Source organism: Phacochoerus africanus, chromosome 3, assembly GCF_016906955.1.
Source record: "Phacochoerus africanus isolate WHEZ1 chromosome 3, ROS_Pafr_v1, whole genome shotgun sequence".
Taxonomy (NCBI): Eukaryota; Metazoa; Chordata; class Mammalia; order Artiodactyla; family Suidae; genus Phacochoerus; species Phacochoerus africanus.
In genome coordinates, this window is record NC_062546.1 from 89,954,740 (window position 1) to 89,981,226 (window position 26,487).

Below are 26,487 nucleotides of genomic sequence, written 5' to 3' on the forward strand. Positions count from 1 at the left end.
GAACCAGGCTTAGAATTCCTCCTTCAAGAGCCCTTCCCTGACCTCCCACAGGCCTTTTTTAAAAATTGAAGTAGAGTTGGTTTACAATGTTGTGTTAATTTTTAGGTATACAGCAAAGAGATTCAATTATGTATCTGTGCATCTATCTGTAAATAGATATATATATTCTTCTTTAGATTCTTTTCTAATATAGGCTATTGCAAGATACTGACTATAGTTCTCTGTGCCACACAGTAGGTCCTTGTTGTTTATCTGTTTTATATACAGTAGGGTGTATTTGTTAATCCCAGACTCCTAGTTTATCCCCCGCCTTTGGTGGCCATATGTTTGTTTTATCTGTCTGAGTCTGTTTCTTGTGATAGACTTCCCCAGGGGCCTTTCACAACCTGAGCTGATTTGACACGTCTGTGGTGGGGGGTGTCCTCCAGAGCACGGGAGGCCTTGCTCACATCTAAGTCTCTGGCGTTGTGCCCACCATGTAGTATAGACCCAGAGAGTGCTTGTGGGATGATTGAAGGCGTTTCATTGCCAGACACTGGGGTCTGGTTGTTCACATCATTTTGTCCTAACATCTCCATTGTCAGCCTTAGAGGACAAGGTCTGATGAACAGCAGCCACAGGCTGAACTGTTCTTCCCTGGTTTGCCGCTGAGACATTGGCGGGCCTGTGGGGTGCTTTATCCGGAGAGTATCACGTAGAACTCTTCCCTAAGTATTTTTGACTTAGTGAGAAAAGGAAGAAGAATTCCAGCTATTTGACAATAAGAATTGGCCCAAGTGTTTGGCTTGAAGTCAGAGACTGGGAGGTCTGCATGTCTTCAGCGTCCTTGGAGAGCTATCATGTTGGCTAGAGAATCTTCTCCATCACAGGATGACCTCAGAAGCAGAGGCTGGTTGAAGCCATCCAGCCTCATGGCCAGGGATCTGGATTTATCAATTTACCTGTGAACTAAGACTTTCCACAGTGCCTGCCTCTATTTGTTCCTGTGATGGCAAACCAGCAAAAACCACCAAAGCTGCAGCCAAAGCTCTCATCCACTGGCAAAGAGAGGCAGAATAGGTTCCTACTTTAAACTCCCTCATATACCTGGAGAAGCAAAAGATACTGTCTGATGTGCTGGGGAGACGACAGTGGGGCCATTATTTAGCTCATTGCTGGGAGTGCCCTTGGTCCCAGGCACTGTGTTAGGCAGTACCTAACTTTTTGGGAGGTAGTTCACCATGGATCCCTCATGTGCCTCACATCTTATGACTGAAGCACTGACTGCCCTTTGTCCTGGACCATCTTTGCAAGGATGTTTGTAGAACTGGCGGCGACAGTACTTCCTCCAGCACAGAGGGCAGGCATGCTCACTGCCCCTTAAAAGGGACTCAGTCTCTTCTAGCCCAGTGCTTGCTTCTGGAACTTAATCTACTCACGTGGGCTGTCTGGGACCGTCCTTCAAGCCACGTGGGATGTGGGGACAAAGAGAACAGATGAAAAAATGCTGATTGTTCATGTCCTGGCTGTGGTGTGAATGGCGAAGCCCTCAGTCTCTGACCAAGGACTCTCCTTACCTCCTGTCTGCACTCACAGAAGTGTTAACTTGTTCACTCAAAAGCAGGTAAAATCTTAGCGGCTTCAAGGTTCCTGACAAGTTTATCTCCTTGTTGAATTTTATATGCAAAACACCTTAAAATCCAAATATCTTTATCCTTGCTTGGTTCATTCTGAAACAGAGAAGTCACACTTTATAGGTCACAGAGCTAGTTTGTGCCATGGTAGAGATTTTTTGTTTAGCTCTGTCATCATAGAGAGAACCACTCTCTATGATGTGTGAAACTGTTCAGTTGCAAACATTACAGTGCCTAGGTGCCTATAGGTCCACTGTGGTACTGGGCTGCTTAAAATCCCATTGGTTCCTTAAATCATCCCATTGACATGGTGATAAAGATGCTCAGGGAGGACAAGCCTTTCCTCAAAGGAAGGTAAACAAGATACAATCAACAGGAGTTCCTTCCACTGAAGAAAATGTTCTCATCTAATATTTGGATAACACTTGGCTGGAAGAAGCCCTGACCTACTGCCCTTCCTTCTGGTGAGGGGAAGAGAGCTGTTTCCCACAGCAGACAGGCAGGGTGGACCGCATCCTGTGAAATGCAGACTCAACCACAGCAGAGCTGGTGGGGGGGGTGTGCTCAGGGTGAGGCTGGCTCAGCCCTTGGGCAGTGTCCAGACCTTGCTATTGGAGCCCTGTGTATTTCCATCGTGCGTTGTCCTCTGTGTCCTGTTGAATTTATTAATTGCTACACCCTCATGGAGACTGACCTGTTCCTTCAGCAGCTCCCTGTTGCCCGTGGGACAAAGCAAGTTCCCTTTAAATCATGGTTACTCCTCAGGAATATTTAGAAGTGCTGCTTTGGAGTTCCTGTCATGGCTCAGCGGAAAGGAACCCAACTAGTATCCATGAGGATGTGGGTTTGATCCCTGACCTCGCTGAGTGGGTTAAAGGATCTGGCGTTGCCGTGAGTTGTAGTGTAGGTTGCTATGGCTGTGACTGGCAGCTGCAGCTCTGATTCAACCCCTAGCCTGGGAACTTCCATATGCCATTGGTGTGGCCCTAAAAAGACAGAAAAAAAAAAAAATTACTGCCCTGAGGGACTTGGGCTGGCTGGTACATACACACTCTGCAACTAGCAGTGATTATGACATCGAAGGAAAATTAGAGTGCCTTCACCTTTGCTCCGGCCATGACCCCATGAGCCCGTACCATGTCCACCGGAGGGACCAGGTCACTGAGGCTGGGGAGGTCCAGAAAATGGCCTAAGATCCCAGGGACCAGGAGGAGGGGAACCAGGGCCCCAACCCAGGGAGTGGGACCTTGCGGTCTGTGCTTCTAGCCACTCCACTTAGTGACAGTGACAGTTAGTGACAGTGTGAACCATCATCACTAACTCATCCAGGGAAGGATGGGGCGATAGGGTGATTTGTGGGAAATTTATGTTTGGCCATTCAGATGACCAATATACAAATTATATTTCTCATTGATATTTGGTCTTCATCCAGCCACTGCTCCTGGCCCACAGCTCCCCAAACCCTTGGAATTTCCTAAGTGTTGAGAGTGATGGAGTTGTCTTTTGTGGTTTGAATTAGGTGACTTTTGGAAGCACAGAAGGTTGGGGGCTGGTTGCCAGGGGAAACAAGCAGGCTGTTAAGAGATCTGTAACTTTCAGTCTCACCCCCTTGATTTCCCAGACAGGAGTGAGGCTGGAGGCTGATGGTCGGTCACCACTGACCAATGACTTTGTCAGTCATGACTGTAATGCAACCCCCGTAAAACCCCACAAGACAGATTTTGGGCTCTTTTTCAGAGTTTCCTTGTCAGGGGACCAGAATGTTTCTGTGCCCTTGTGCTGGGACCTTGTTCAGGACCTTGCCCTACATATCTCTTCATCTGGTTGTTGATTCCTACCTTTCAATAACCTTTTCTAATAAATCAATAATCTAGTGAGTAAATGGGTCTTCCTGAATTCTGTGAGCCCTTCTAGCAAATTAATCCCAGGGAGGAGTGGTTGGAACCTCCAGTTTGTAGCCAGAAGCATAGGTGACAGCCTGAGCTGTCCCTGACCTCTGAAGTGATGGTGTCCTGAGAGACAGAGCCCTTTACTTGAGGAATTTGATTCTATCTCCAGGTAGATAGTGTCCAGACAGAGGTGAACTGCTTGTTGCCATGGGGGAGCCTCCACACACGTGCTTGAAGGGGGCTTGGGAACCCTTTTCTGATGGGGTTTGCTCATATTTTTAACAGGTCCTCTCTAATACCAGGCATTTGAGAAAAACTTCAGCAGTGCCCTGGGGGCAGGGACAATCCATTTCTAGAGAGACACTGCATCTGTGCATTTGTGTCCCAAAGCTGTGCCAGTGTGGGGAAGGGAATACTGGTCACTGGTCCCTCCCTGCTAGGTCAGGCCCAGGGTCCACATGCACCCTCCATCCCCTTTGAGAACTGCTGATGGAGCCCTCCCAGCACCAGCACAAAATTGTGTGGGCAACAAGTAAGCCCTTTGAAATGTTTATCTTTCCCTAGACAATCACAGCAACGTCATTTGACTGAATGCTCCGTTACATTTATTTCAAATTTATTTCCAATCACTGAGAGCTGAAACAACGGCAAACAAAGGTGCCTTTGAGCTCTGGCACCTGCTGTTCCCCCCAAATGTCACTGGGCTGATATTTGATGCCATTAACCCCAGTCAGCATAATGATGACTCGCTTCCTTATTCCCCAGCCCCCCCCCCCCCCCCCCCCGGCCCAGCACCCTGCTCACATTCACGCCATGTAGGTGGCAACTTTTATGGTCCAGGAGGCCCATACCTCCTCCCTCTAGCGGAGAATCCCTGGGTCCCTGGGGGAGAGGCCTCTCCAGCTCCATCCTCCTCTGCTCCCTCCGCGCCGTCCACATCCCATGTCCGAGGTGAGGTGCGTGTCACGCGATGTGGGGGTGCTGGCTGGCTGCCTGGTGCCGCGGGTGGTGGGGTCTTCGCTCCTGGACGGAGGCGCTGGGGGAGGAGAGTCCTGGTGAAGTTCCTCAGATGAAGTACTCCTTTCTGCTGTTGTCCCCGCTGTCCTGGAGGGACGGGTCGTCCTGCAGCGCCGCGTCCGCACTCTCGGCGAACTCCGTGCCCTTGGCCTCGTTGGTGTGGTAGGTGCCCTTGTGCCGGTACATGTAGTGCAGCGCGAGGAGAAGAAGGCAGACCAGCACGAAGGTCACGGCCGTGATCACGCCTGTGGGAGGGAAGCACGGCTTCGTGGGGGCGGGGCCAGGGCCGGTCCGGACTGACACGTGCTGGACGCACGCCAAGCGCTGACAGCCTGGCTGGTTCCTGCCCCCTTCCCTGACTGGTGTACAGTGCCCATCAAGCGTCCCCTGTCCTTTCTTCCTCTGCTCAGACCTGCTGACAGCTGCTGTAACGGGGCCCCAAAACAGACCCTGCCTCAAGGACCTCCGGAGCCGCTGAAGAAGGCGGACCTAGCGCAGCTTCCACAGAACACAATCATTTGTCTGCTGAAAACTGAGGTGTTCGCAGCTCTCAGATCTTGCAGGGTTTTTTTTTCTATGTTTTGTTTTAAAGGGATAAACAAGTTTAATTCTAAAGAGTTGGGTATTTTATATACCGATATTAAAAGACTGGGAAAATTATTTTATAACTTGGCAAATACAGAGAAACATAAACATAAATTAAAATGTCCTTAATCCTTTAGCTCAGAAATCACTGCTGTTAACAATTTGATGTCTTTCTCTCACAAGAAGCACTCACGTTTAATCCAAGTTCTCCTTCAGTCTTTTGAGTGGCCCTGCCTACACCTCTGCCACATTTTAGTATTTGGAACTTGCCATAATTTTCAAACTCTTCTTATTGTAATCTATCTGGCCGCTTTGGTAATTCTCCAAATACTTCTTATTTATTTATTTGGTCATGCCCAAAGCATGTGGAAGTTCCAGGGCTAGGGATCGAACCCCCGCCATAGTGGTGGTCAGAACCACAGCAGTGACAATGTGGGATCCTTAACTCTCTGAGCCTCCTAAACACTTCTTATTTGACCATTTTCCCATGTCTGCTGAAGATATTAACCCCTCCCCATCTTCCTGGTAAACCAGCCTCTCCCTCTCCTCCAAGAAGTCCTCTTTGCACTACCCTCCTTCTCCTGGAGAGGGAATCATAGCTCCCCTCAGTGTTTCTGCTACACTTTACACGTGGGAGAATTGAGAACTGTGAGTTTTAAAAGCAGGACAATCCCAAGGGCTTCCTGGGCTTGGGGCTTGAGGAGCTGCAATGAGAAAAAGTGCTGGGAGACAGGGAGACCCTAAACCCAAGAAAGTTCCGGGGGAGGTGGAGACTGGGCGTGGCCGCCCTCTAGGTGCCACTGTGCTGGGCATGCGCAGAGAGGGAGTCCAGGGGTGTGTGGCTTATGCTCCCCTCCAACCCTCCCAACTGCCCTGTGCTCCCTGGAGGCGGGGTCTGCAGGAGGGGCAGGAGGTGAGCCCTGAGAGTTGGTTGAGAAGGACCAGGTCACTCAGCCTAGGGGTGAGGGGGTGAGGGGGCAGATGGAAGGGTCTGGGTAGGACTAACATGCGGCACTCCCAAGAGGGGGGCATTCAAGTTCAGCTGTTTGCTGTGAGGCCATAGAACAAACCCTCTGCCTTGACTGAGAAGGTGGGTTTACTTGGGGAGGGGCTGCTGGTGAATATGGAAGGAGGTGCCTACAGCTGTTCCCAAGTCCCTTTGGGGGACCATTTCCTCACTTTCCCACCACCTTCAGGGGGACACTTCTGTGTGCATGATGTGCATGATAGTGGCTAAGAAAAAGAAGGTTCAGCTGTCCAAGGTGTGGGAGAATGCCAGGAGATCACCTGTTTTTATTTATATACTTAATTGTAAAGTTCCTTGACCTACGAATGAGCTAGTGAGAAGTGATCATCTCAGAAGGAAACAGCAAGCTGTACCCCACAGACTTTGTCCTGAAACAGTTTGGGGTCATAGCTTTGGCCCTGGGGGCCAGAACAGGCATCAAAGCAAGGCCAGGGCAGGTTTAGGATGGGTTCAGAGCGGGGGACCTGGGGTAAGGAAAAGTGTGGCACCAGGGAGCCTGGACCCCTGCCACTACTACACCTGTAGTCCCGGATCCCTGTGGATCTAGGGCCCTGACAGGCCCTGATATGGGTGCCTCAGCCCTTCACCCTCCAGCACATGTTCTTATGGGGTAGGGTGCAGAGTCCTCCAATCCACATCCTAACCACCTATGAGGGGTTTCCTCTGACCCTTCTGGCTGCCTGAAGGGCCCTAGGACCTCCTACCTGCAATGATGGCAATGTCACTGGAGGCCATCCCCGGGTCAGGCTCTGTGAACAGAACAGAAGTCCCCAAGGTGAGAGAGGACACAATGCATAACTCAAAACATCTCAGCTGTCTGCACTCTGCTCACATGTGTACCAGGCCAGGGTTGCCAGAAACATCATGGCACATGGCAAGCCTCTGGCTGTGGGCACACAGAGCGGGGCCCAGGTTCTGCTTGCTTGCTGACCCTTGCTGGAGAGCACTGGGTGGACCCTCAGTATTGTCAGATACTATGTTGGCATCTTTAGGACCATGCCAGCCACCTGAGGGATCCCTGCTTCATCCCTGAAGCATTCCTGACCAAGTGCCCTGCCTGCAGTTGCAGGTGCTCACAAGACACCTTTGGGGGTATGCATGGTGGGCGAGGCTGTGCAGCATCACCTGCCTGTCTAGGCCTCAGATTTTCTGAGGATGATGGTAAAAGGAGACCACCTGTGGAGTATCTGCACATGGCAGGTGCTGGTTTGCCTTCCGCTAGTATACCATGTGCATGTACTATTGGCCCACTGCACGGTTGGGACACTGAGGCTCACAGTGTGATGTGCCCAAGTCACACAGCTGGCCCAGTGGCTTGAGGCCAGGACATCACCTGTGCTCTCACCTCTGGGGGGGCACTTTCTCTCTCCTCACTTGAAGGCCCTTCCCAGGAGGGTTCTAGTCCCCAGATCCCTCCCTGAGGCCCCCACTGGCCTCTGCATCCTTCTCCTGCAGGAAGGACCACTCTGTGGTGCTATCCGAGTTATTAAGTGCGTTTTCTCGAAGCTCAGTGGTTTGGCCAGAAGGCCAGGATGTTCAGGAGGCTGGAACCAGCACAGAACATCCCGTCCCCTCCCCTCTGGGAGATGTGAGAGAGCAAGGATTATTAGAGCACGGAAATATCAGTGTTCATGGAAATCCCAGATTCCCATTACAATGGCTGTGCATATTAAAACAGAGAAGCCTGCTTCTAATAGTCATTTCCACTCAGATCATCACTGCAATTATAGTGTGATGAGGTCATTTTCCCCAGCCAGCTGCCAGATACCTCTTTCTGATAAGAAGCTGGCTGCTGGTGGGGGAGGGACGCAGTGGGAAGAAGCCAGGCTCCAGGCTTGTGTCCTGGCAGAGAAGAGCCAGGCTGGGGACTCTAGGGCTAGTGCAAAGCCTGGGAGTGAAGGAGAGGAGAAAACAAATCCTCTGGTCAGCAAGGGGACAGAGCAGGAACAGGCAGGAGGTCAGCAGATGCTGGACTCTGCAATCCAGGGTGATCAAGTGAAGCTGTGACACTATCTAGCACATAGTAGGTACTCAGTAAATGTTTACTGAATGGGTGATTGTGAGAATGACTGCAGGCATCAGATAAATGCACACAGAGGCAGGTTCTGGACCGTCCTCAAGGAGCCCCTCACAGTTCAGCTAGAAAGGACATTACCTTACTTAGGTTGCTGTGGATGTGATTGTGACATATGAGTCACTTAGGGCAGTTTTGTCCAATAGGAAAGTCAGAATCAGCTAGAGAGAGAGAGGCAAAGAGAGGCAAAGAGAGAAAGGGAGGGAGAAATAAGGAGAGAAACAAAAAGAGGAGGAGAGAGGAGACAGAGAAAATAGCCTAGAAAACAGCGGGCCCATCACCGGCAGGTGGGATGCTATTTGGGCAGCTCTGATTTATTTCTTGCACACACCGCAAGCATGTGGATCAGAGTCACAACGTAAAGGGTGTTTCTTGCAGAGGGCGGCATTCACTGTGATGTTTGCAGACTAATTTAGACAATAGCACTATAGAGGGAATAAGCGACAGCTGTCATCCTACAGTGTTGGGTTCAAGGGTCGCCTGACTAGGAGATGGAGCAGCACACGGACAACAAAGCACAGCTTCATGAAGCTGATGTGGGTGATGGCAGCCAAATGGCTGAGTAGTTCAGCACTTCTGGGCTTCTGAACACCCCCACCCTCAGCTGCAGCCCTGCTGCAAGGCCAGGGCCAGGTCATGCGCCAAGTGCAGAGGCAACAGATGTTTCCCGTGTGGGCCCGGGGAGCGAGAGGAAAGGGAAGGGCTGTTCCTGCCCCAAACCCACATTCGGGGTGGTCACCACCTCCCACGGTGTTGGGGGTGGGGTCGAGATCAGGGTCACAGGTGATGCTCTCTTGGAGGCCTTGGGAAGTTTCAGGTGTGGGAAGAATGTTCCAGGACCATGGAAGTGATGGCTCAGGCCCAGGAGACTCAGCCTTGGGGGAGGTAGGGGTGCAGACTTATTGGGCAGCAGGCACTGGCTGAAGTTGCCATGTATGCGTCCTCATTCAGTCCTACAGCAACCTGGCAGGAGGGAAGTATTTTCTTTTTTTTCCCCAGGTATGGGTAATAATATGCATGCCCAAAGAGGTCAAGTAAGGTGTTGAAATCTCACAGTCAAAAGGGGCAGAGCCCATGTTCTAATCTGAGGTTAGCAATGTGGGCACTCTTCAGAGCGCCAGCAGCTGGCTTGGGAAAATGGCTTCTTTCCCTGCCATCAGTGATCTGGCTGCAGCCCAGCCCTCTCTGGCTTCATGGGTCAGCAATGGGGGTTAGCCATCTGCCCCTGGGCAAAGGCAGCCACTCCCAGGCAGCAAGGTGCAGAAGTGCTGTCCTTCCAAGTCGGCAGGCAATGTTCTCCGCCCCAGCTGGCACCTTGGGTACAGCCAACAAGGCACAGAGATTTGGCAGCTGGCTCCTTGGGGTCAGGTGGTGTTCTTCAGATGTCAAGAGAGAGCAGTGGTCAGGCAATGAGCACCGGACACACACCACCCTTGTGTCACCACTGAGAGGACTCAATTATCTTTTCAGATGAAGCCGTGCTGGGAAGTTCTTTTTCCTGAGGTCTTGACACCTCCTGACCTACCTCAGGCATCTCAGAGGAAGCACCCTGTTCCTGTTTCCTGTTGCCTACCTGGTCCAGCCCAGGGGGAGAATTCAGGTACCGGGAGGGGTTGGACGACTTCAGGAAGAGGAGGACTATTTCAGCCTTAGCATCATGAAGGGAAGAGCAGGTTTGTGTGAAGTCCTTGGAGAAGTTTGTCCATGACCATGGTGCTGGCAATGCAGTGGTGGCCTTGTCTGTTGCTCGATGCTTTGCTCTGGGCTCCGTACCCAGAGAGTCTTCTGTTTCAGGGAGTCTACAGATCTGGTCAGAAAAGTTCACTTGGCAGAGTTCCTGTTAGTTCAGTGGCTAACGAACCCTACTAGTATCCATGAGTATGTGGGTTCAATCTCTGGCCTTGCTCAGTGGGTTGAGGATCCAGTGTTGCCGTGAGCTGTGGTGTAGGTTGCAGATGTGGCTAGGATCCTGCATTGCTGTGACTGTGGTGTAGGCCAGCAGCTACAGCTCCGATTTGACCCCTAGCTTAGGAAACTCCATATGCTGCGGGTGAGGCCCTAAAAAGACAAGAAAAAAAAAAAAAGAAAAGAAAAGAAAAGAAAGAAAAGACACTTTGCCAAGTGCTCTAGGGGTAGGGAGGCCATGGTTTGCATGAGTCTGATTTGGGCTCAGGAGGAGTTCAGGAACTCTGTGGTGTAGACGTTTCTCCTTGTCTCCACTGGAGTCTCCTCTTCCTGCTTTAGATTCTGGCCTCAGAGCCTGAGGCAAGTGAAGCAGAAAACAGCTGACAACTGTGTTTACTGACTTTCCTTTTGCGGAGGAAAAAGGTCAAAGGCATTTTCTTTTCTTTGATAGTTTGTTGCTTTGTGGCCCTGAAAGGGTGTAGCATTCATGTACAACTGGGGAAGAACCAGTCTCAGAAGACAAGCGCCCCAAGGAAAGGAACGGATGGCCTGTGACCCACTGTTCATCTCTCCTGAGAGCTGGCTGGGGTGGCCAAGCATTGGCCTTTGCCCAGGCCCAGGCTTAACGGGCTGTGCAGAGGAGGGGCCTGTCCCCAGGAGGCTTATGAGAGGGTTGAGGGGACGCAACACATTTACATGGAAAGTTAGTTAGGCTGCCAGAACTCTGTGTGATTAGGTGTCAAAATGAGCGATAAAGACATGTCTGGGCTGTTGTCAGGATGGGGGGACCTCAACCATCAGCCCCAGGATGCCCAGCTTCTAGGACAGACAGACAGATAGCTCACGATGTCGTCTATTCATTCTTCCCTTGGGTAGACTTTCTCCAGCACCCACTACGGTCCAGCAACGTGGCTGTTTTTAGGGTGAGGTGCCTGCATCCAAGAGTGTCTCTGGGTGAGTCTGGACAGGGTTCTCTCTGGGTCCTCATGACGGCTTCCTGGAGGAGGAGGTCCCAAGATGTCTGCTGAGATGCTGGGAGTGCAAGGCCAGCAGCAGGGGCAGGAGAAGATGTGAAGGGAAAGCCCAGACCTCCACGTGGTCTGGGCATTGTGTGTCAGAGGTGGGGCTCCTGGCAGCCTCTGGTTGTACCCTGGGGGAGGGGGTCATCTGCCTGCAGCCTCTAGATGCAATCTCTCCTGTCTGTGCAGAGAATGTGTGTTACCTGCCTGGGCTTGCAGACCAAGTTCTCAGGCCAAAATGCCTGGCCAAGCAAGGCCAGTGTCAATGTAACCTGCCTTGATCAGAATGCGCCTGCTAGTCTCAAGGTCAGAATGACTGCCCCATGATCCCTGTGTGTCACCTTGTAAACAACCTCCCCAATCCTAGGGCTGCCAAAGTGCTATGCAAAGTCATGACACTGCTCTGAAACCCTTCACATGACCCAGCCACGCTCTCCTCCCTGCCCAGCCTTCCCTGCTGTCCCCAACCTGCTGCTCCCAGGTAAAAGCAGAGATGGAGATCTGGGGTACCCAAGCCACATCAAACCACTGCACTGCTGGGTGAGGCGCTGAGGCCTGTGAGGTGAAGAGGAGAAGAGGGCTCCTGCCCAGGAGAACAGAGCCATTGCCAGCATTGGTCAGCTGGGGGATGCTGGCCGGGGCAGAGGCAGGAGGGGGTCTGCCGGCCTCTGGACCTTTGCTCAGGGAGTCCTCACATCCAGGCATTTGGGGGATGTTCTCAGTGGAGGGAACTGGAAAGAGAGCTGAGGATGCCGTAACTCACCACCCAGATTCAGGCTTTCCTCCACCCGCATCCCCCTGCTCTTAATCCTTGAGCTTTTTAAAAGCAGAGCCTTATTCAGCCTAAGGACTGGCCTGCTCAGTTGAGCTACAGGGTGCAAGTAAAAGGAAGAGCTGCTTGTCCTCCATTCTTGGGCCCAGAGTGTAAAGAACGGAGCCACTGTGCCCTCAGCCCAGAACACTGACAGCAAAAAAGAGTAGGCAAGAAGCCCTAAGGGGGCCAGTGTGGGGAGACGAGGGTCTGCTGAGAAGACACAGGGGTTCTCCTCGGAGGACTTGTTACCTTTGCACCATGTGGGGTGGGGCTTATTGAGGAGGCAGCAAATCTCCCCCTTTGTCCATGGCTCAGAGTGAGGCAGGGGGACCACTGCATGCTCCCCACATCCCACCCCTGCTCCCTCCAGAGGATCTGAGGATTTCTAAGGAAATGGAATTCAGAAGAGACAGGAAGACAGGGAGGAAGTGACCCCAGTCTCCTGCTGTGTCTGGTTTGGGAGGAGCCTGGGCTGGGCCTCCACCAGGCCAAGGTTGGGCTGGAGGGGTGACCGGTTCAGCAGACGCCACCAGAAGCTGAGACTCAGACAGGACCAAAAACCCGGGGGAGCCCCTGGATGTGTTCTCTGGGACAGAGCCTGCCCTGGAGACTGCTGGTGTCACAGCCAAGAGGGGACAGTGATTTAGCCTCTGAGCTGCACTTACCCCCTGTCAAGCCTTCTGATCTACACACTGAAGAAAGGACGCGGTGACTGGGGAAGAGAAGCAGGGAGGAGAGGGGGTGGCCCAGCCTGGAGGCCCTGACACCGCACCAAAGAGGGGAGGTGGGCTCGTCTGTGTGTGCAGAGCTGTTTCACCTCGAGGATCTGGGTCTGTGTGATGCTGATCAGTGTGCAGCTGGGGCCCTTTCCCGGCCGACCGCCCTCTCCTTGGCCAAACCCCATCCTCTGAGCCCAGTGGCATTTGGAGGTGGGTTGTCCTTAGCTCTGTCCTCAACCCTGACCCAGATCCAGCCCATTTCCTAAGGCCATGGTCCCAGCTCAGGGCTGAGAGGTCTCCTGATGTATCTGCCTCGTCCTCCCCAGGGGGAGGGGCTCTACCTCCCCAGACCCACTTCCCTGACTCCCTTTGACTCCTACCTGTGCCTCCTCAGCTTGCACAGGGTGATCTCTGGGCTCTGGTCCCCAGAGGAAGAGAAAGCCTACCTGCCAGGGTGCACCCAGGGCAAGCCTGATGTGGAGGATTCCCTACAAGCAGGCCTCCAGGGAGAGAACAGACTTTGAGGCTCTGCCTCTCTTTCAGGCTAAAGGGATCCTGGGAGCGCTCAGTGGGAATTTGCTGAATTATGGATAAAATAGGAATGCTGAGTACAGGACACAAAGCCCTAAGGAGGAAGGACTGAATGGCCTGAGGAGTCTCACTAGTCTGCTCACATGGCCAGCACCTCGTCCTTCCGTCTCCAGCAGGGTCATGCCTACCGCGGAGATTGGAATTTCTCAGGCAGGTTGCCCCACATCTTGGGCCTCTTTTCCTCATCTCTAAAATACACACAGTAAACCCCCAGCCTAAAGGAACTGACCGTCGAGGCCCTGGTTCTGAACCTTGCATGTGCATTGCAGGTCCCTGGGGGTGTCACACCACAGCTCTGGGCCATGTCCCCACTGCCAGGCTCTGAGTCAGCAGGTCTGGGTTGGGCCCAAGATCCCAGTTTCTCATAGGTTCCCAGGCGATTCTACTGGTCCAGGAGCCTCCCTTTGAAAACCACTGAGCTCATTAGTACTCTTGCAAGGGGGCGAGGTTAGTTTCAGGAGGCAGAACTGAGGGGGTGGCTGGCACCCTCTCAGCATGCAGACCAGCAGTCACTGTCACAGCCACCCATCCTCACCCTAAGCCCTGCACCCTTTCCTTCAGGACCAGCTGATTAGCTGGAGACCAGACACAGTAACACACTCTGAGAATCTGTCACCTCTGTTGGCTCCCCTGCCTGGCCTGAGAATGAGGTCCCCCCACCACCCAGTATCCTCACATGTCACACCATGAGATGGCATCACTCCTAGGTTCCCTGTGAGCCTCTATGTGGTGAATCCAGGGCTGGTGCCCAGTGTAGACTGGCTATTTGAACATCACTCAGGATCCTTGTCAGCAGTGTTGACGCAGCTTCGGTTAAAGCAGGTTCTCTGGGTGCTTTGAGTCCTCTCCTATACTATTTGGCAAACTCATCACCCTGAGAATCAAAAACCCCATCTCTAGTCACTGATCCTGGAGAAATAATCTGAAACAGAAAGAAAAGCTCATGCTCAGCAAAGTGTATCACCATCTGGTTTAACATGGAGACTAAAGGGGAGGACAGTTGGAGTGTCATCGTTGAGGAGCTGGAGACGTAATATTGATGCACCCACGTGACAGGATGAGAAACGGGAGTTCTTGGTGACAGGAGGGAACGCTCACGCGTGTTTAACGTGAAGGAACAGGACTCTAAATTATGTTAAATATTCCAAAAATGTGTTAGAAACAGGAAAGTAAATCTGCTTTCCTGAGATGGTGGCTATGGGTGGTGGTTAGGATATGGGGGTGTTTTCTTCTAATATATAGTTTCCACCCACATCTGCACCCCTACATACCTGTGCACATACACAGCCTCCCATGACCTGCAGCCCTAACAGTGATCCCAGGCTGACTTGGGTACTTCTTTCAGGCATGGTCCTCAGCATTTACTGGTGAGACCATGACTGCAATGTCCCAGCCAAGGCCAAATGTGTGGGGGAGGAGGGTGGAGGCAGGTGTGGGGACCTCTCCAGCTTGGGGAGAGCAGAGGCAAGGGTGATAAAGCCTCTCCCTGGGAGGTACCCTGGGCATCTGGCTGCTCTGAAGCTCAATCAGAAGACAGTGTCACCTGTCAGCCCCCCACCCCCACCCCATGAAAGCAGAACAGCCCCCTGGTGGGTCCATGTGGTCCTGGGGTGGGAGCAGTCAGGAGGCCACTGCAGCTGGAGTAAAGCAAGCATGGTGGCAATAGATGCGGTCAGAAAAGCGACAGTGGCTGGATCCACAGCGCCAGCTTTTGCTCAAGCAGACAGGGCCAAGGGGAGGGTTTTGAGCAGAAGCGACGTGAACCAGCTATCATGCTCTTAGGATAGCTGCTGCGCAGAGGGTGGGACCAGCTGGGGCCACAGTACAGGCCAGAGGTGAGAGGTGGGGCGTTTGAGTGTATTTTCTAGAGCTCTCGCCATGGGCTGTGGCATCTAAGATGCATGGAGGAAATAGAGTATGGCAGGAAGTGGGCAGGATTGGATTCTAGGTGCCCAGGGGGCTGAGGAATGGTGGGACTGGAGATGCGGAATCAGCCAGGGCCTGAGCAGAAGTGCTGAGAGCAGGGGGCGCTGACAGGAAGGGTTTGCAAGTCCCCGATGATGATGATGATGTCGTCTTCTGGTTACTGCAGGGGCGGGAGCTGGTGCCAAAAGGGGGACTGATGTAGGTGGGGTGTGTGTGTGAGTGTGTGTGGAATGTGAGTGTGTGGTCTGTGACTGTGTGTGTGCTGTATGTAAGGTGAGTGTTGTGCGTGAGTGCATGCATGTGCTTGTGTGTGCTTGTGAATATGTGGTGTGTGTTATTTGTATGTGGGGTGTGTGTGTGTGTTGCGTGTGTGCGAGTGTGCACACACATGAGTGTGTGTGGACAGCACGTAGGCTGATATGGGAGGTGGTGTCTGGGAGCAATGGCAGATGACCACCTAGAAGAGAAGGAAGTGACGTGAGGGAGGAAGGGACAACACTGGACGCCTGGTGGTGGAGGGAAACAGCCATCCCTGAGAGGGTCCTGGTCCCTCCAGGGAGGGAGCCTGGTGTCTGCTGTAGGGGAGGGTTGCTCTATGGGGCTGGGGTGGGAGGCTGGGTGGTCTGTGGTCCCTGTGGGCTGGGATGTCAGGGAGATGGGGATCTGGGGTCGGCTGGGGGTCCAGGCATCTTTGTGTCCTTTCTCCCTTCCTTCTAGCTGCTCTCCTCTTCCATGAGTTCAGTCCCAGAATGGACATCCCATGATTCCAGGGCCAGCATCACTGAGTGTCTGTCCCTCCCCACTGGGGACAGTAACGTCCCACTGCCCTATGTTTCAGAAACCTTGGTTCTCCCAGCCCTCATTCAGGGGCACTTCCTCTGAATTTGTCTCCTACTGTTGTTTCTGGTATGCAATAGGCTGGCTGGAGGTAAGCTCCTGGAGGTGGAGTTGCCGCGTCTGCTATAGACACGCCTGCTCAGCCAGGGAGGTTGGGTCGAGTCACCTCCTCTGAGAAGCCCTCCCTGACTCCTGCTTGCACTCCTTCCTCTGTTTCCGCAGAGGCAGCAACCTTTCTCATGAATATTTTAGCCTTTGCAGCCCACATGTAGTCTCTGTTGCATATTCTTCCTTGTTTCACAAGTTTGTCTGTTTTTTTAAAAAAACTTTAAAAAGATACAAGCTATTGAAAAATTGCACAAACTACTTGCCAGCATCAAAGCAGGCCACAGGCTGGGTTTAGCCCGCAAACTGTAGTTGGCTGAACAACTTGTCAAAACACCATGAAAGTGCTTTGTAGTCTCTGCCTCTGCTCTAACTTCTGAGCTACCGCATTTTCCCCCTAAACACCTGACACAGAGCTAGGTGAGTGACTAAGCCATGCTGCATAAAATATCCTCTGACAGGCCCCAACTGACTCTTTTTTCGGCTGTGCCTGTGGCATGTGGAGGTTCTCGGGCCAGGGATGGAATCCACGCCACAGATGTGACCTGAGCCACAGCAGTAACAAGACCGAATTCTTAACCTGCGGAGCCAAATGGGAACTCCCAACTGACTCTTATCATTATTTTCTCTTCATGCCTGCCTCTCACATGTTAAATAAATAACTCCCCTAAGTGTCTCCCAGTCAGCTATTAAACAGTCACTCCACAGATGTGCATGGAACTTCCAGTGATATTAATGGCTGTCATTTATTAAGTTCCTGGTTTGTGGCAGGCCACTGTAGAGTCCTGGGGACCCAGAGGTGAAGCTGACATCATGTGTGTGTATGGTGTGTATGTGCGCCTGTGCTCCCACACCTGATTCAAGTACAGACCTTTGGCCTTCTATGCAGCCCCTGGTCACACTGACGTGCCCTCTGCTGTCCCTGTCCTCTAGCTGGATCACGTGTGCTAATCCTTACCACCTCTCTGAGGATTTAATTCACTTAAAAAATCATATAATTGCATTTTCAGCATAATTAGGTACCTAATTACATGACTAAATGTCCTTGATCAGGCTGCATGTGTAAATAATGATGATTTAGTTAGCCACGCTTTGTTATGGGGTTTCCAGAAGGCTCATCAGTTGGCGAACAGGAGAGAGAAAATATTTCTTCTCCCCTCTTGGGCCTGGACAGGCAGGATGGGCAGAGCCCCATGTTGTGTCTACAGAGTGGGCAGGATGGTGAGGTGGCCGGAGGTGGCAGGGGCCTGTGCTGCCCTGGGACTCTGGAACTCAGTCCAGGCCTCAGGTTGAGCCCTCAGGGTGAGGGGGTGGAGTGCTCGCATTTGATGTGCTAAGGGGAGGATGTGCTAAGGGGAGGCCAGAGTGAACCAGCGGTGCAGGACCTTTGGTCCCAAGAGTGTTAAGGACCCAAGAGTGTCAATGTAGCAAAGGGTCATTGGAGGAAGGAAAGCATCTTCCTTTTCCATCTCCAGGAATGTTCTTCCTCCTCCCCAGCCATCGAGGGGCTGCATGGAGGGCGCCCCCTTCTCCCTGCCCTAGCTGGCCCTGACATTGTCAGTGGTACACTGTGATTTGTTCTTCCAGCTGGAATAGTGTTTGGACAGAATGCAGGGAAGAGAAGGTGCACCCGGATCTAAATCCTGGGAGTGGATTGCTGGGGGGTGGGGGTGGGAAAGACAGGGCGAGTGCTTGTTAACAAACTGCTCTTTACAAAAATGCTGAAAGTGCCTTAAGAGGGCATCTTGGGTCAAGGAGCGTGGGTGGCAATGCCAGAGAAATGGGGCCATGAGTCCTGGATCCCCACTGTGACATGTGACCTGTTGCATGTGACCCTCTCCAACCCTCTGCTCACTGCTCTGTAGATAAGGACGCAGCTGCAGGGCTCCAAGGGCAGGGGGTGGGGGTGGGGTGGGGGAGGTGGGGGTGTGCCATCACCTGACACTCTTCTCATCCTCGTTTATTTGAGAATAGCTCCTTCTCCCTCTCCCCTCCCACACTGCCCCTCACACATATACACACGCATCCCTTACACACACACCCCACACAACACATCCACTGCGGGTGCATACGCACATGACCTCTGGGGAAGGCATGGGGGCCAGTTCCCTGACTTGGGGGCAGTGAGTACTTGTTTACTTCCTAGAATAGCTGGGCTTCCCAAGCACTTCCCTCAGGACTGATGGCCTCCTTTGTTCTCGGGGTATCAGGGCAGGACAGGGGGTCAGGAAGTCATCAATTCTCCTCATTTTGCATCAGGCAAGGGAGCTAGGGGCCTACTGCCCCTGGTTCAAGCCCTTGTGCTGTTTTTGTGCTTGGGGAGGAAATTCCATTTCTCTTCACTGGTCTCTCCCCGCCCCCCAACCCCTGCCCCGTTCCATCCTCCCTCTGTTTTCCTGGCTGATGAAGATACTCTGTAATATGTCTCAATCCATCACTCCAGCACACTCCTGCTCCGTCTTCCCATCTTCCCAGCACCACTCTCCCTCTAAGGTCTCTTGATTTATGTTTTGCCAACATTAATCTTTTAAAAGCAAAGAAACCATAAACACACACATAACTCTTCCTCCTGTCAGTTGAAACCCCATGACACAAATCAATTGCCATATAAATTAAATGTTTCTTCCACAGAAAGTGATAAATGCCCTGGAGACTCATCAAAGAAAGACAACAAACTTAGACTTTGTTTCACTTCAGAATTTTGTAGGTGGTTTTTTTAAAGTCTGACAACTGGTACATCTATTGACAACCAGCAAGGGTGAATTGCAGCCTTCTGCTATTCTAATGCAGCCAATATAATTTGGACACACTGCTCAACTCTCCTCAGCAGGGATCCTAACACCTCAAAATAGTGTTTGAGATTGAACACATCTTAGGGAGAGAAGGGCGAGTACAAACACCATTTACTATTCTGTTGGACTGGTGTACTAATTTCTTAAAACAAACTAAATAAGAGCAAAAACAGAGCTACCAAAAAAGACATTGGCCAGCTACAGAGTTGGATCTATTTGAATGATCAAGATTAGGGAGGGAGTGACTCCCAGATAAGCCGGATGGTCTAAGATAATATAGATTACAAATAATTTTATCCTTTTTAGTATGGCTGATTTCATATTGAAACAAATATGAAATTTGTTCATATTTTACACCTTCCAAATAGCTATTTGGAATAGGAGAAGGAAGGAAAAATACAAATGACTAAATTTAATACATGTCTTGAGTTTGTTATCCTCTCTTCCTTTTCCTTGTCTTATTACTTCTTCTACCATCACTACCACATTCAACATCATTAATAAACTTTATCCATTCATTTTCTTGGTGAGTAATGAGCAATGAAGAATCTTAACCGTCAGGTTAGAAAGCTGGGTCTTCTCAAAGGCACTGAGAATGCGAGAGATTATAGAGAAAGGGAATCTCTAGAAATTTTGAAGCAGCATAGGGATGGAGAGAAGAGCTGTCTCTCTTCCAAGTTTAGAGAAGCACTTGGGAGCTACTGAAAAAGGATGAGCATGACACAGAGACCACAGGGATGAGAGTTGTGGACAAGGAGGGGGTAGGTATAGCTGTGAGGTGGGAACTCCAGGGAGGCCAACTGTTCTCAAGGCTGGGAGTCTTGAGGGTCAGAGAGCTTGAGGTTTTGGCAGGAGTGTGGTTACAAGTTAGTGCAGGAGACATCAGTGTGTTGAGATGGTAGGAACATTATGAATAAGAATTTATTGTTTTGCACTTAAATATATCCAGTTATGGGATCACTTCCATAGTTACCTCATTTATTTTATTTTATTTTTTTCTTTTTAGGAATGCACCTGTGGCATATGGAAGTTCCCAGGCTAGGGCTGAATTGGAACTGCAGCTGCTGGCCTATGCCGCAGCCACAGCAACACCAGATCCAGGTCGTATTTGTGACCTATGCCCCAGCTTGCAGTAATGCCAGACTCTTAACCCACTGAGCGGCCAGAGATTGAACCCACATCTTCACAGACACTATGTCTGATTCTTAATCTGCTGAGCCACAACAGGATCTCCTACATTGTTTAAAGTATTAAAAAATTAAGATGGGTTGTAGACTTTCCAATTTACATAAAAAATAGATTTTTAATCACTGTGAGAGGCATCTATGAGACAGATGGAAAGGGTGAGTAAGAAGGAGATCTCAAAAGCTTCCCAGGAGAAGTTTCTAAGACTGGGAATGCTCCATCTACTCAGAAGTCTTTGCCCTTGGGGACCGGGCCTGGGACACGAGACAGTGGGCTTGCTCACAGCAGTGCAAGCCTCTTGCTCATGGTTCTCAGCTCTGTATATCAGACCCTTTAAAAACACCCAGGTCTAGGTCCCATGCTCCTATGGTTGTCAGATAAAGCAAGCTGTGACTTTTGGATAAATAACCACGTGATTTTTAGCATAAGTACATCCCCCATATCACATGCCAGCTTCATAGACTGCCTGGTTCTCTGTCAATTCACCAGATACGCTGTGACTTTCTAAAGGGGGTTCCCCTGAGGAGAACCAGAGCCACAGGTACAAGAATCCCCCATTGTCATCTCAGTGTCCACATCCCGCCTGTCCCATGCAAGTGTCCACAAAGTCACATGGACTCTGATTCTATTTTATGTTCCCAGGTTCCAGCTCATGCTGTGCCCTCTCCTCTGAATGGTCCTTCCACTGCCCCTCCAGCATGTATCCACACAAGAACCCTCACTGGTTCAAACCCAACCCCCCATAGGAGGCACCTGTGCTGACCTTCTAGGAGGAAGTGACTTCCTGTTTCTACAGCAGACCCAGCAAGCACAGCAAAATGACTCTGGGGTATAGGGGAGGCTATGGCATCTTCCTATGGGTGTCCGGCAATTTGCAGGGTGAACGGCACAGGGAAGGTTGTCACACAAAGCTCCTCCTGGCAGCCTGGTGACATGCAGCAGGAGAAACACCCACACAACAAGTTAGGAAAGCAGGAGTTTGCAGTACTGGCTGAACCAGTCCACAGAGCACCTGCTGGGTGCTGGGCAAGAGGCCATCTGTATTGACCTCTTGGCTGCAGAGAACTTGACACACATTAGGCCTCTGCCTCCCATGACCACAAATGATGCTTTAACTGATTCCAGGGGAAAGACCTGAGGACCCCTCCCTGCTCCTTCCCCAGACCCCAGCTCATGGGCAGCCCTCCTGCTCTGCCCCCACCTGCCCTTTCTCCCACCCTTAACATTCCCCAGCCTTGGTGTCTGGGGAGGCTGGTTGCTTGGTATTTCAGCTGTAACCTCACACCTCCAGCTCAGTGTCCATCTCAGGGCAGACCACTTGTGTGGCTCTGCATTAGCTGTTTATCCTCTTGGCAGTGTCACTGATCCTTTCCATGAGGTTTGCTCTGACAGGGCTGCCTTGGTGCACCACTCTGAGCCCCTCCCATGGGGCCCTCAGGGCAGGGCAGGGTGCACCTTCCAGGGAAGGCTCTGTTTACCGGCCCAGGGTGTCAGGTGGCCCTGCCTACCCTGCCCTGCATGGAAGCTTGGTCCTGGAGTGTCCTCCATCCTCCTGTGCATCCATGTGCAGAGGGCAGCTGGAGGTCTTCCCTGGGTCTGCTCTGTGCTAGGACCTCACTCACTTCACCTCACACTCAAGATACTTCTCACCCCAAACTCCCTCTGCTGGGCCTGTCACAGGCGGCGAGTACCTCTCATTAGCTGAACTCCCCAGCAACTCTGCAGCTGGTATTTCTACCCCTGGTTGTAAATATAAAAAGGCTAGAGCTCAGTTGCCAAGGACAGAGCCAGGATTCAAACCCAGATGAGGGTCTGTGGCTGGACCTGCTGCCAGCCCCTGGCCCTCCCTCCACTGATGGAGGCAGTGGTGGCCACTGGTGGGAGGTGCCCTCCAGCTGTGGAATCCTGGGTGCTCCTGGCAGGGCATGGCACACAGTCCATATAATAGGCAGGACAACTAAAGTCAGAGAGGCCAAGTCACTTTTCACAAAATAGTCAGCTAACCCAGTCTGTCCTACCCTAAAGAGAGGACATTTACCAGTGACCCAAACTTAAAGGAAAAGAAGTTAACATTTGAAGGTAGTGAAGGTAGAATTTCTATCTTCAAATGGGGTGTGTGTCGGGGTGGGGTGGGGTGGGGGTGAGGACTTTGATCTCCTTCAAATCAGAGCCCCCAGGACTGGGGTGGGGGCAGTCTGAGCTTTGGGGGCTGGCAAGCCTGCTGCAAACCTCATCCCATCTGCCCTATGAGGCCAAATGCCTTCAAATTGTCTGCTGGGCTCAGCATCTTACCCAGGAATCAGAACAACAGGGCTTGCCCCATAGGGAATTCTAAGAGGACTCACACCAAAGGCTGATCCTGATAGGCCCCAAGAGAAGCCAACTCCCACTGCCATGTTCAGGCCCTAAGGAGTAATTCCTCCTGCAGCATCCTGGCCAGACCTCTGTCCCCAACTTGCTCCCCATCAGGTGACTGTGGTCACTGGAACTCAGTTCTGGTGTCTAAGAAAGGGAAGAGACTTCCTGGCTCCCACTGCCTGCTTCTGTGTCCCCCCTGGGGACAAGTTGAGAAGCAGCTGGTGAGTGCTGGGCCCAGGCCCGCTTTATCAGCACCAGCCTGCCTGGTGCAGATGGGGGGTGGTGGTGCAGATCCCCTGCTGCTGCCTGATAAGAGGCTCAGCTCCACTTGCTGGAAACTGAGGGAACCTTATCAGAGGCAGGCCTGGGGGAAGGAGCTGTTTCCATCAGCGCGCATGCATAAAGGGAAGGGAAAAAAAACTCGGGAAAAAACAGAGGCAGACACAGCCAATCTGCACAGGGGGCTGAGCTGTGCGCCTGCTGGTGCAGAGGCTTGGGCAGCCCTGCTCAGGAGGGAGGGGGCCCTGAGCTGAATTGAAGAGGCAGGGTCAGATATCCTCTGTGTATGTGTATGTATGCGTGTGTGTGTGTGTGTGTGTGCATGCACACACTTAAGCATGAAGCACTTGTGTCCGTGGACTTGTAGCGCATAAGCACACCGCATCATGGGGGAGGATATAATGCCTGCAAGTGAGCTTGTGGGTGGAGAGGTGGTGGGATCAAAAGGTGCCTGCACTGTACCGCTGCCTCTACCATTTGTTACTGGTGTGGCCTTGGGACAGTTCCTTTACACCTTTTCTGGGAACACTCTGGATACCAGTTGTATGAGGGGCTCGGACCCCCTTTCTAAGTGGTGTATAAAGGCACCCCCCTCCTCGGGGGGCGCAAGGACACCTGCCCTCCGCTTTGAGAGACTCAGGAGATGCTGATGCCCTCTCCATGCCCCCACCCTCCTCTGGCATACAGGCTACAGCTGGGTGAGGACCCCTGAGCTTTGGGGCACTAGCAGGTCCAAGGACAAAGGGATGTGCACAGCCTACGTCCCTGCAGGGCGGTTCCTGGAGACAAGAAGCAAATTATTTGAGTGGCCCCTGGATTCTCATGCTGGGATCGTCATCCAGGGGCAGGGGGCGCTCAGGGTAAGCTCATAGGCTGCGCTCATGTGGTTCTGGTCACTTAACTGCATAGCTCAGCAGACCAGACATAACGGTGTGTAAATGTAAAGCAGATGAAATAACCTCTCAGTTTGTCCCGCCGATGAACCTGGCTGTTGCCAAATTAAGTTATGCCTCCGACATGCGCTGTCAGGGAGACTGAGGCGGGGGCCACCCAGCTCCTGACCCGAGCTGTGGGAGCCTTGTTGGTCTCCTCACCACTCTGTGCTCAGAGAGAAGGTGTCTGTAATTCCAGGTTGTGCTTTCACCCCTCCAGGTCACAGGCTCACATGTGCATGCACAGAGGCCGGCTTTTGGAAGCCTCTGAAATCATGGGATGCAACTTCTGGTGAAGCCTTGGGGTGAGGCTGAGCATGATGTGGGGTCTCTTTTCCCAGAAAGGTAGAAGCTGGGATCTCAGGAGCCTCGCGCCAAGACCACCCTCACCCACACCCTTTCCTGGCTCTTTTCTCCAACCCTGCAGGCCAGACCCTCCACCCTGGCTGCTCCCTGCCCTCTGCCGGGCGCCTGCCCTAGCCCAGGGCTTTGTGGACCTAGAGCTGCGGGGGAGGGGCCAAGGCACCCTCTCCCTGCTTGAGGCTCTCTCTTGTGTTTATTCTTGCTCCCAGCCCCTCCCAGGGGGTCCAGAGGGCCTGTGACTGCAGCTGTTGGGGATCCGCATTTGCACTCATTCCTTGCGGGGCCCAGACGGTTCTGCTGAAAAGCTTCACAGGGAAGATGCACCAGCAACTTCAGAGGGCCCTGCTTCTGCTTTAAACCTTGCATGGGGTTCAGGCCATCTATGCTGGGAAGACTGTAGCCTGGGCCTCTTTGATTCGGCTCTTTGTACCCCCCTTGGCCTGCTGACTGGCCAGGCTGTCACGAAGAGACTCTCAGGTAATTCTGGGCTTGGAGATGCCAGGTCCCAGGATGGGACTAATGGTCTGTCCAGGTGGCTCCAGGCGGGCTGCACCAACAGCCTGCTCCAGGGAGGCCAGAGGGGGCATGGGCAGCATCCTGCAGTAGAACAAGTGTCCCTGAAAGACAGGGGGACCTGAGGCCCACCCTCTGCTCACTTCTTCTGGGGGCGACCCCATCCCTGGGGGCTCAAAGGAACAGCAGGGGCCCAGGCAGGGGGCAGGGCAGTGAGAGGTCAGTCTTTTGTTCAGAGACAATCGGCCTCTGTTCCTGGAGCCTTGGGGCAAGGAGGCCAGGAACTGACAACTGTGCCTCCAGGCCGGGTGGCCTCAGAGCTAGCTTTTACCAAAAGCACAGCTGGCTGGAGACCAAGGCCTCAGGATATACAGAGCCTGGAAGAAGTGCCTGTAAATGGGGAAACAGCCCCACAGCCATGCCTGAACTTGGAAGGAAAACTATGGCTTTCATCTGCCTTCGACTGTCCTCAATGATGTGTTCTGACTTCCTCCAGCACTGTTTGCTCTCTCAGCGAGTGACAAACATCGTTTCACTCCAATGAGTTCTTGAAAAATAGCATGTTCTAGAAGAGCTTTTCAGAAGCTCTGAGATTCTTAAATAGGAAATGACCTGGGGGGTGGTAATTACCAAAGCCTGATACAGATACATGTAGTTCAAAAGCCCATCAGAACCAACTTTCTTCAACCCTCCTTTGAAGGGAATTTTGTTTTCTTTGAAAGAGAACACAGTTCCTACACAGACATGCGGTGGTGGTGAGTGGGGCTTACATCCCTGTAACCTAAGTCATTCCCCAGAGTTTGAACATTCTCAACAACCAACACTGGCCAACAACTTCTTCAAGTACAAAGTCTTTTTTTTTTAGGGCCACACCCAAAGCACATGTAGGTCCCCAGGCTAGGGGTCAAATCAGAGCTGCAGCTGCCAGCCTACACCACAGCTCACTGCAACGCCAGATCCTTAACCACTGAGTGGGGCCAAGGATTGAACCTGCATCCTCATGGATACTAGTTGGGTTCGTTACCGCTGAGCCACAATGGGAACTCCCAAAGTCTTAATTCAGCAAGAGAAACCTCTATCTAGTTAAGGAGAAATTCACCATGATTTAATATTAGCTGTTGAGATTAGCTAATTTTAGATACCCATGCATACTTGAGCAGTTATTTTACTATTGTTATTTTTTAAATATCTGGATACCTATTGAAGAATCACAGGGAGACAGGCAATTAGATCTGAAACCAGAGTTCGTGTGAAAAGAAACTTCCCACAACGAGGGTTGGATGCTTTGATTCCTGCCCTGATGTACGTCTTGCTGCCTCAGAAGCCCAAGGATAATTTGAGGGCAGGGTCCTTGTCTCAGTCCTTTCCTCATCTCCTCCTGAATCCCTGGGGCAGACAAAGGTGGACGCATCATAAGCCTCTGAGTTTCTCTTGCATATGGCGGTCTGTAAGCGTTTGTGGATAAATTGTTTTTTTAATGAAATTATCCATCTAGTTTCCTTCCTCACTTTTCAAATTTTCTTCATAGACTTTCGAAGTTCGATAAGAACCTTTTTCATGGAGTTAATTGGTAGGATGAGTGACGTCTGGGTGCACAGTATAGTCTGGCTGTAGGCAAGTATTTAACCACAGTGAGAACATCTTGCACTTAATGTGATGGTAACGTCTCAGGTGGAACAACCCTCTGAGACGCAAGCCCCAAAGTGCCATCATTGATGACAAACAGTGACTGGACATCAGGTGGCCATCCTGCAAGACACCAGCCAGGAGGCTGTAAACTGGGCTACGTGAGGCCTCAGTGTCCAGCGATGATTGGACAGGGACAAGGGGGTCCCTGGAAGGGGTCACCAGGCCTCTTATCCCCAACCCCAGTCCAATGGATGGGCTTTGATCTCCTTCATATTTGCAAACCTCATCTAAGAATGAGCATTTGTAGAAATGTCA

At 51.8% G+C, this 26,487-nt stretch overlaps 1 protein-coding gene across 2 annotated transcripts in view; it reads right to left on the reverse strand.

Moving 5' to 3' along the window:
• Positions 1-4,084: 4,084 nt before the first annotated feature.
• The window catches only part of GYPC (glycophorin C (Gerbich blood group)), a 30,467-nt gene continuing 8,064 nt past the window's right edge, over positions 4,085-26,487 (reverse strand). The window contains exons 2-3 of one of the 2 annotated variants that reach the window (XM_047772144.1): positions 6,836-6,880; positions 4,085-4,764 (exon numbers count right to left, since the gene is read on the reverse strand). In XM_047772144.1, the coding sequence (XP_047628100.1) occupies positions 4,568-4,764; positions 6,836-6,880 (242 nt within the window). In that variant the 3' untranslated portion in view covers positions 4,085-4,567. The remainder of the gene's footprint in view (positions 4,765-6,835; positions 6,881-26,487) is intronic. The other variant, XM_047772145.1, reaches the window with a different exon arrangement.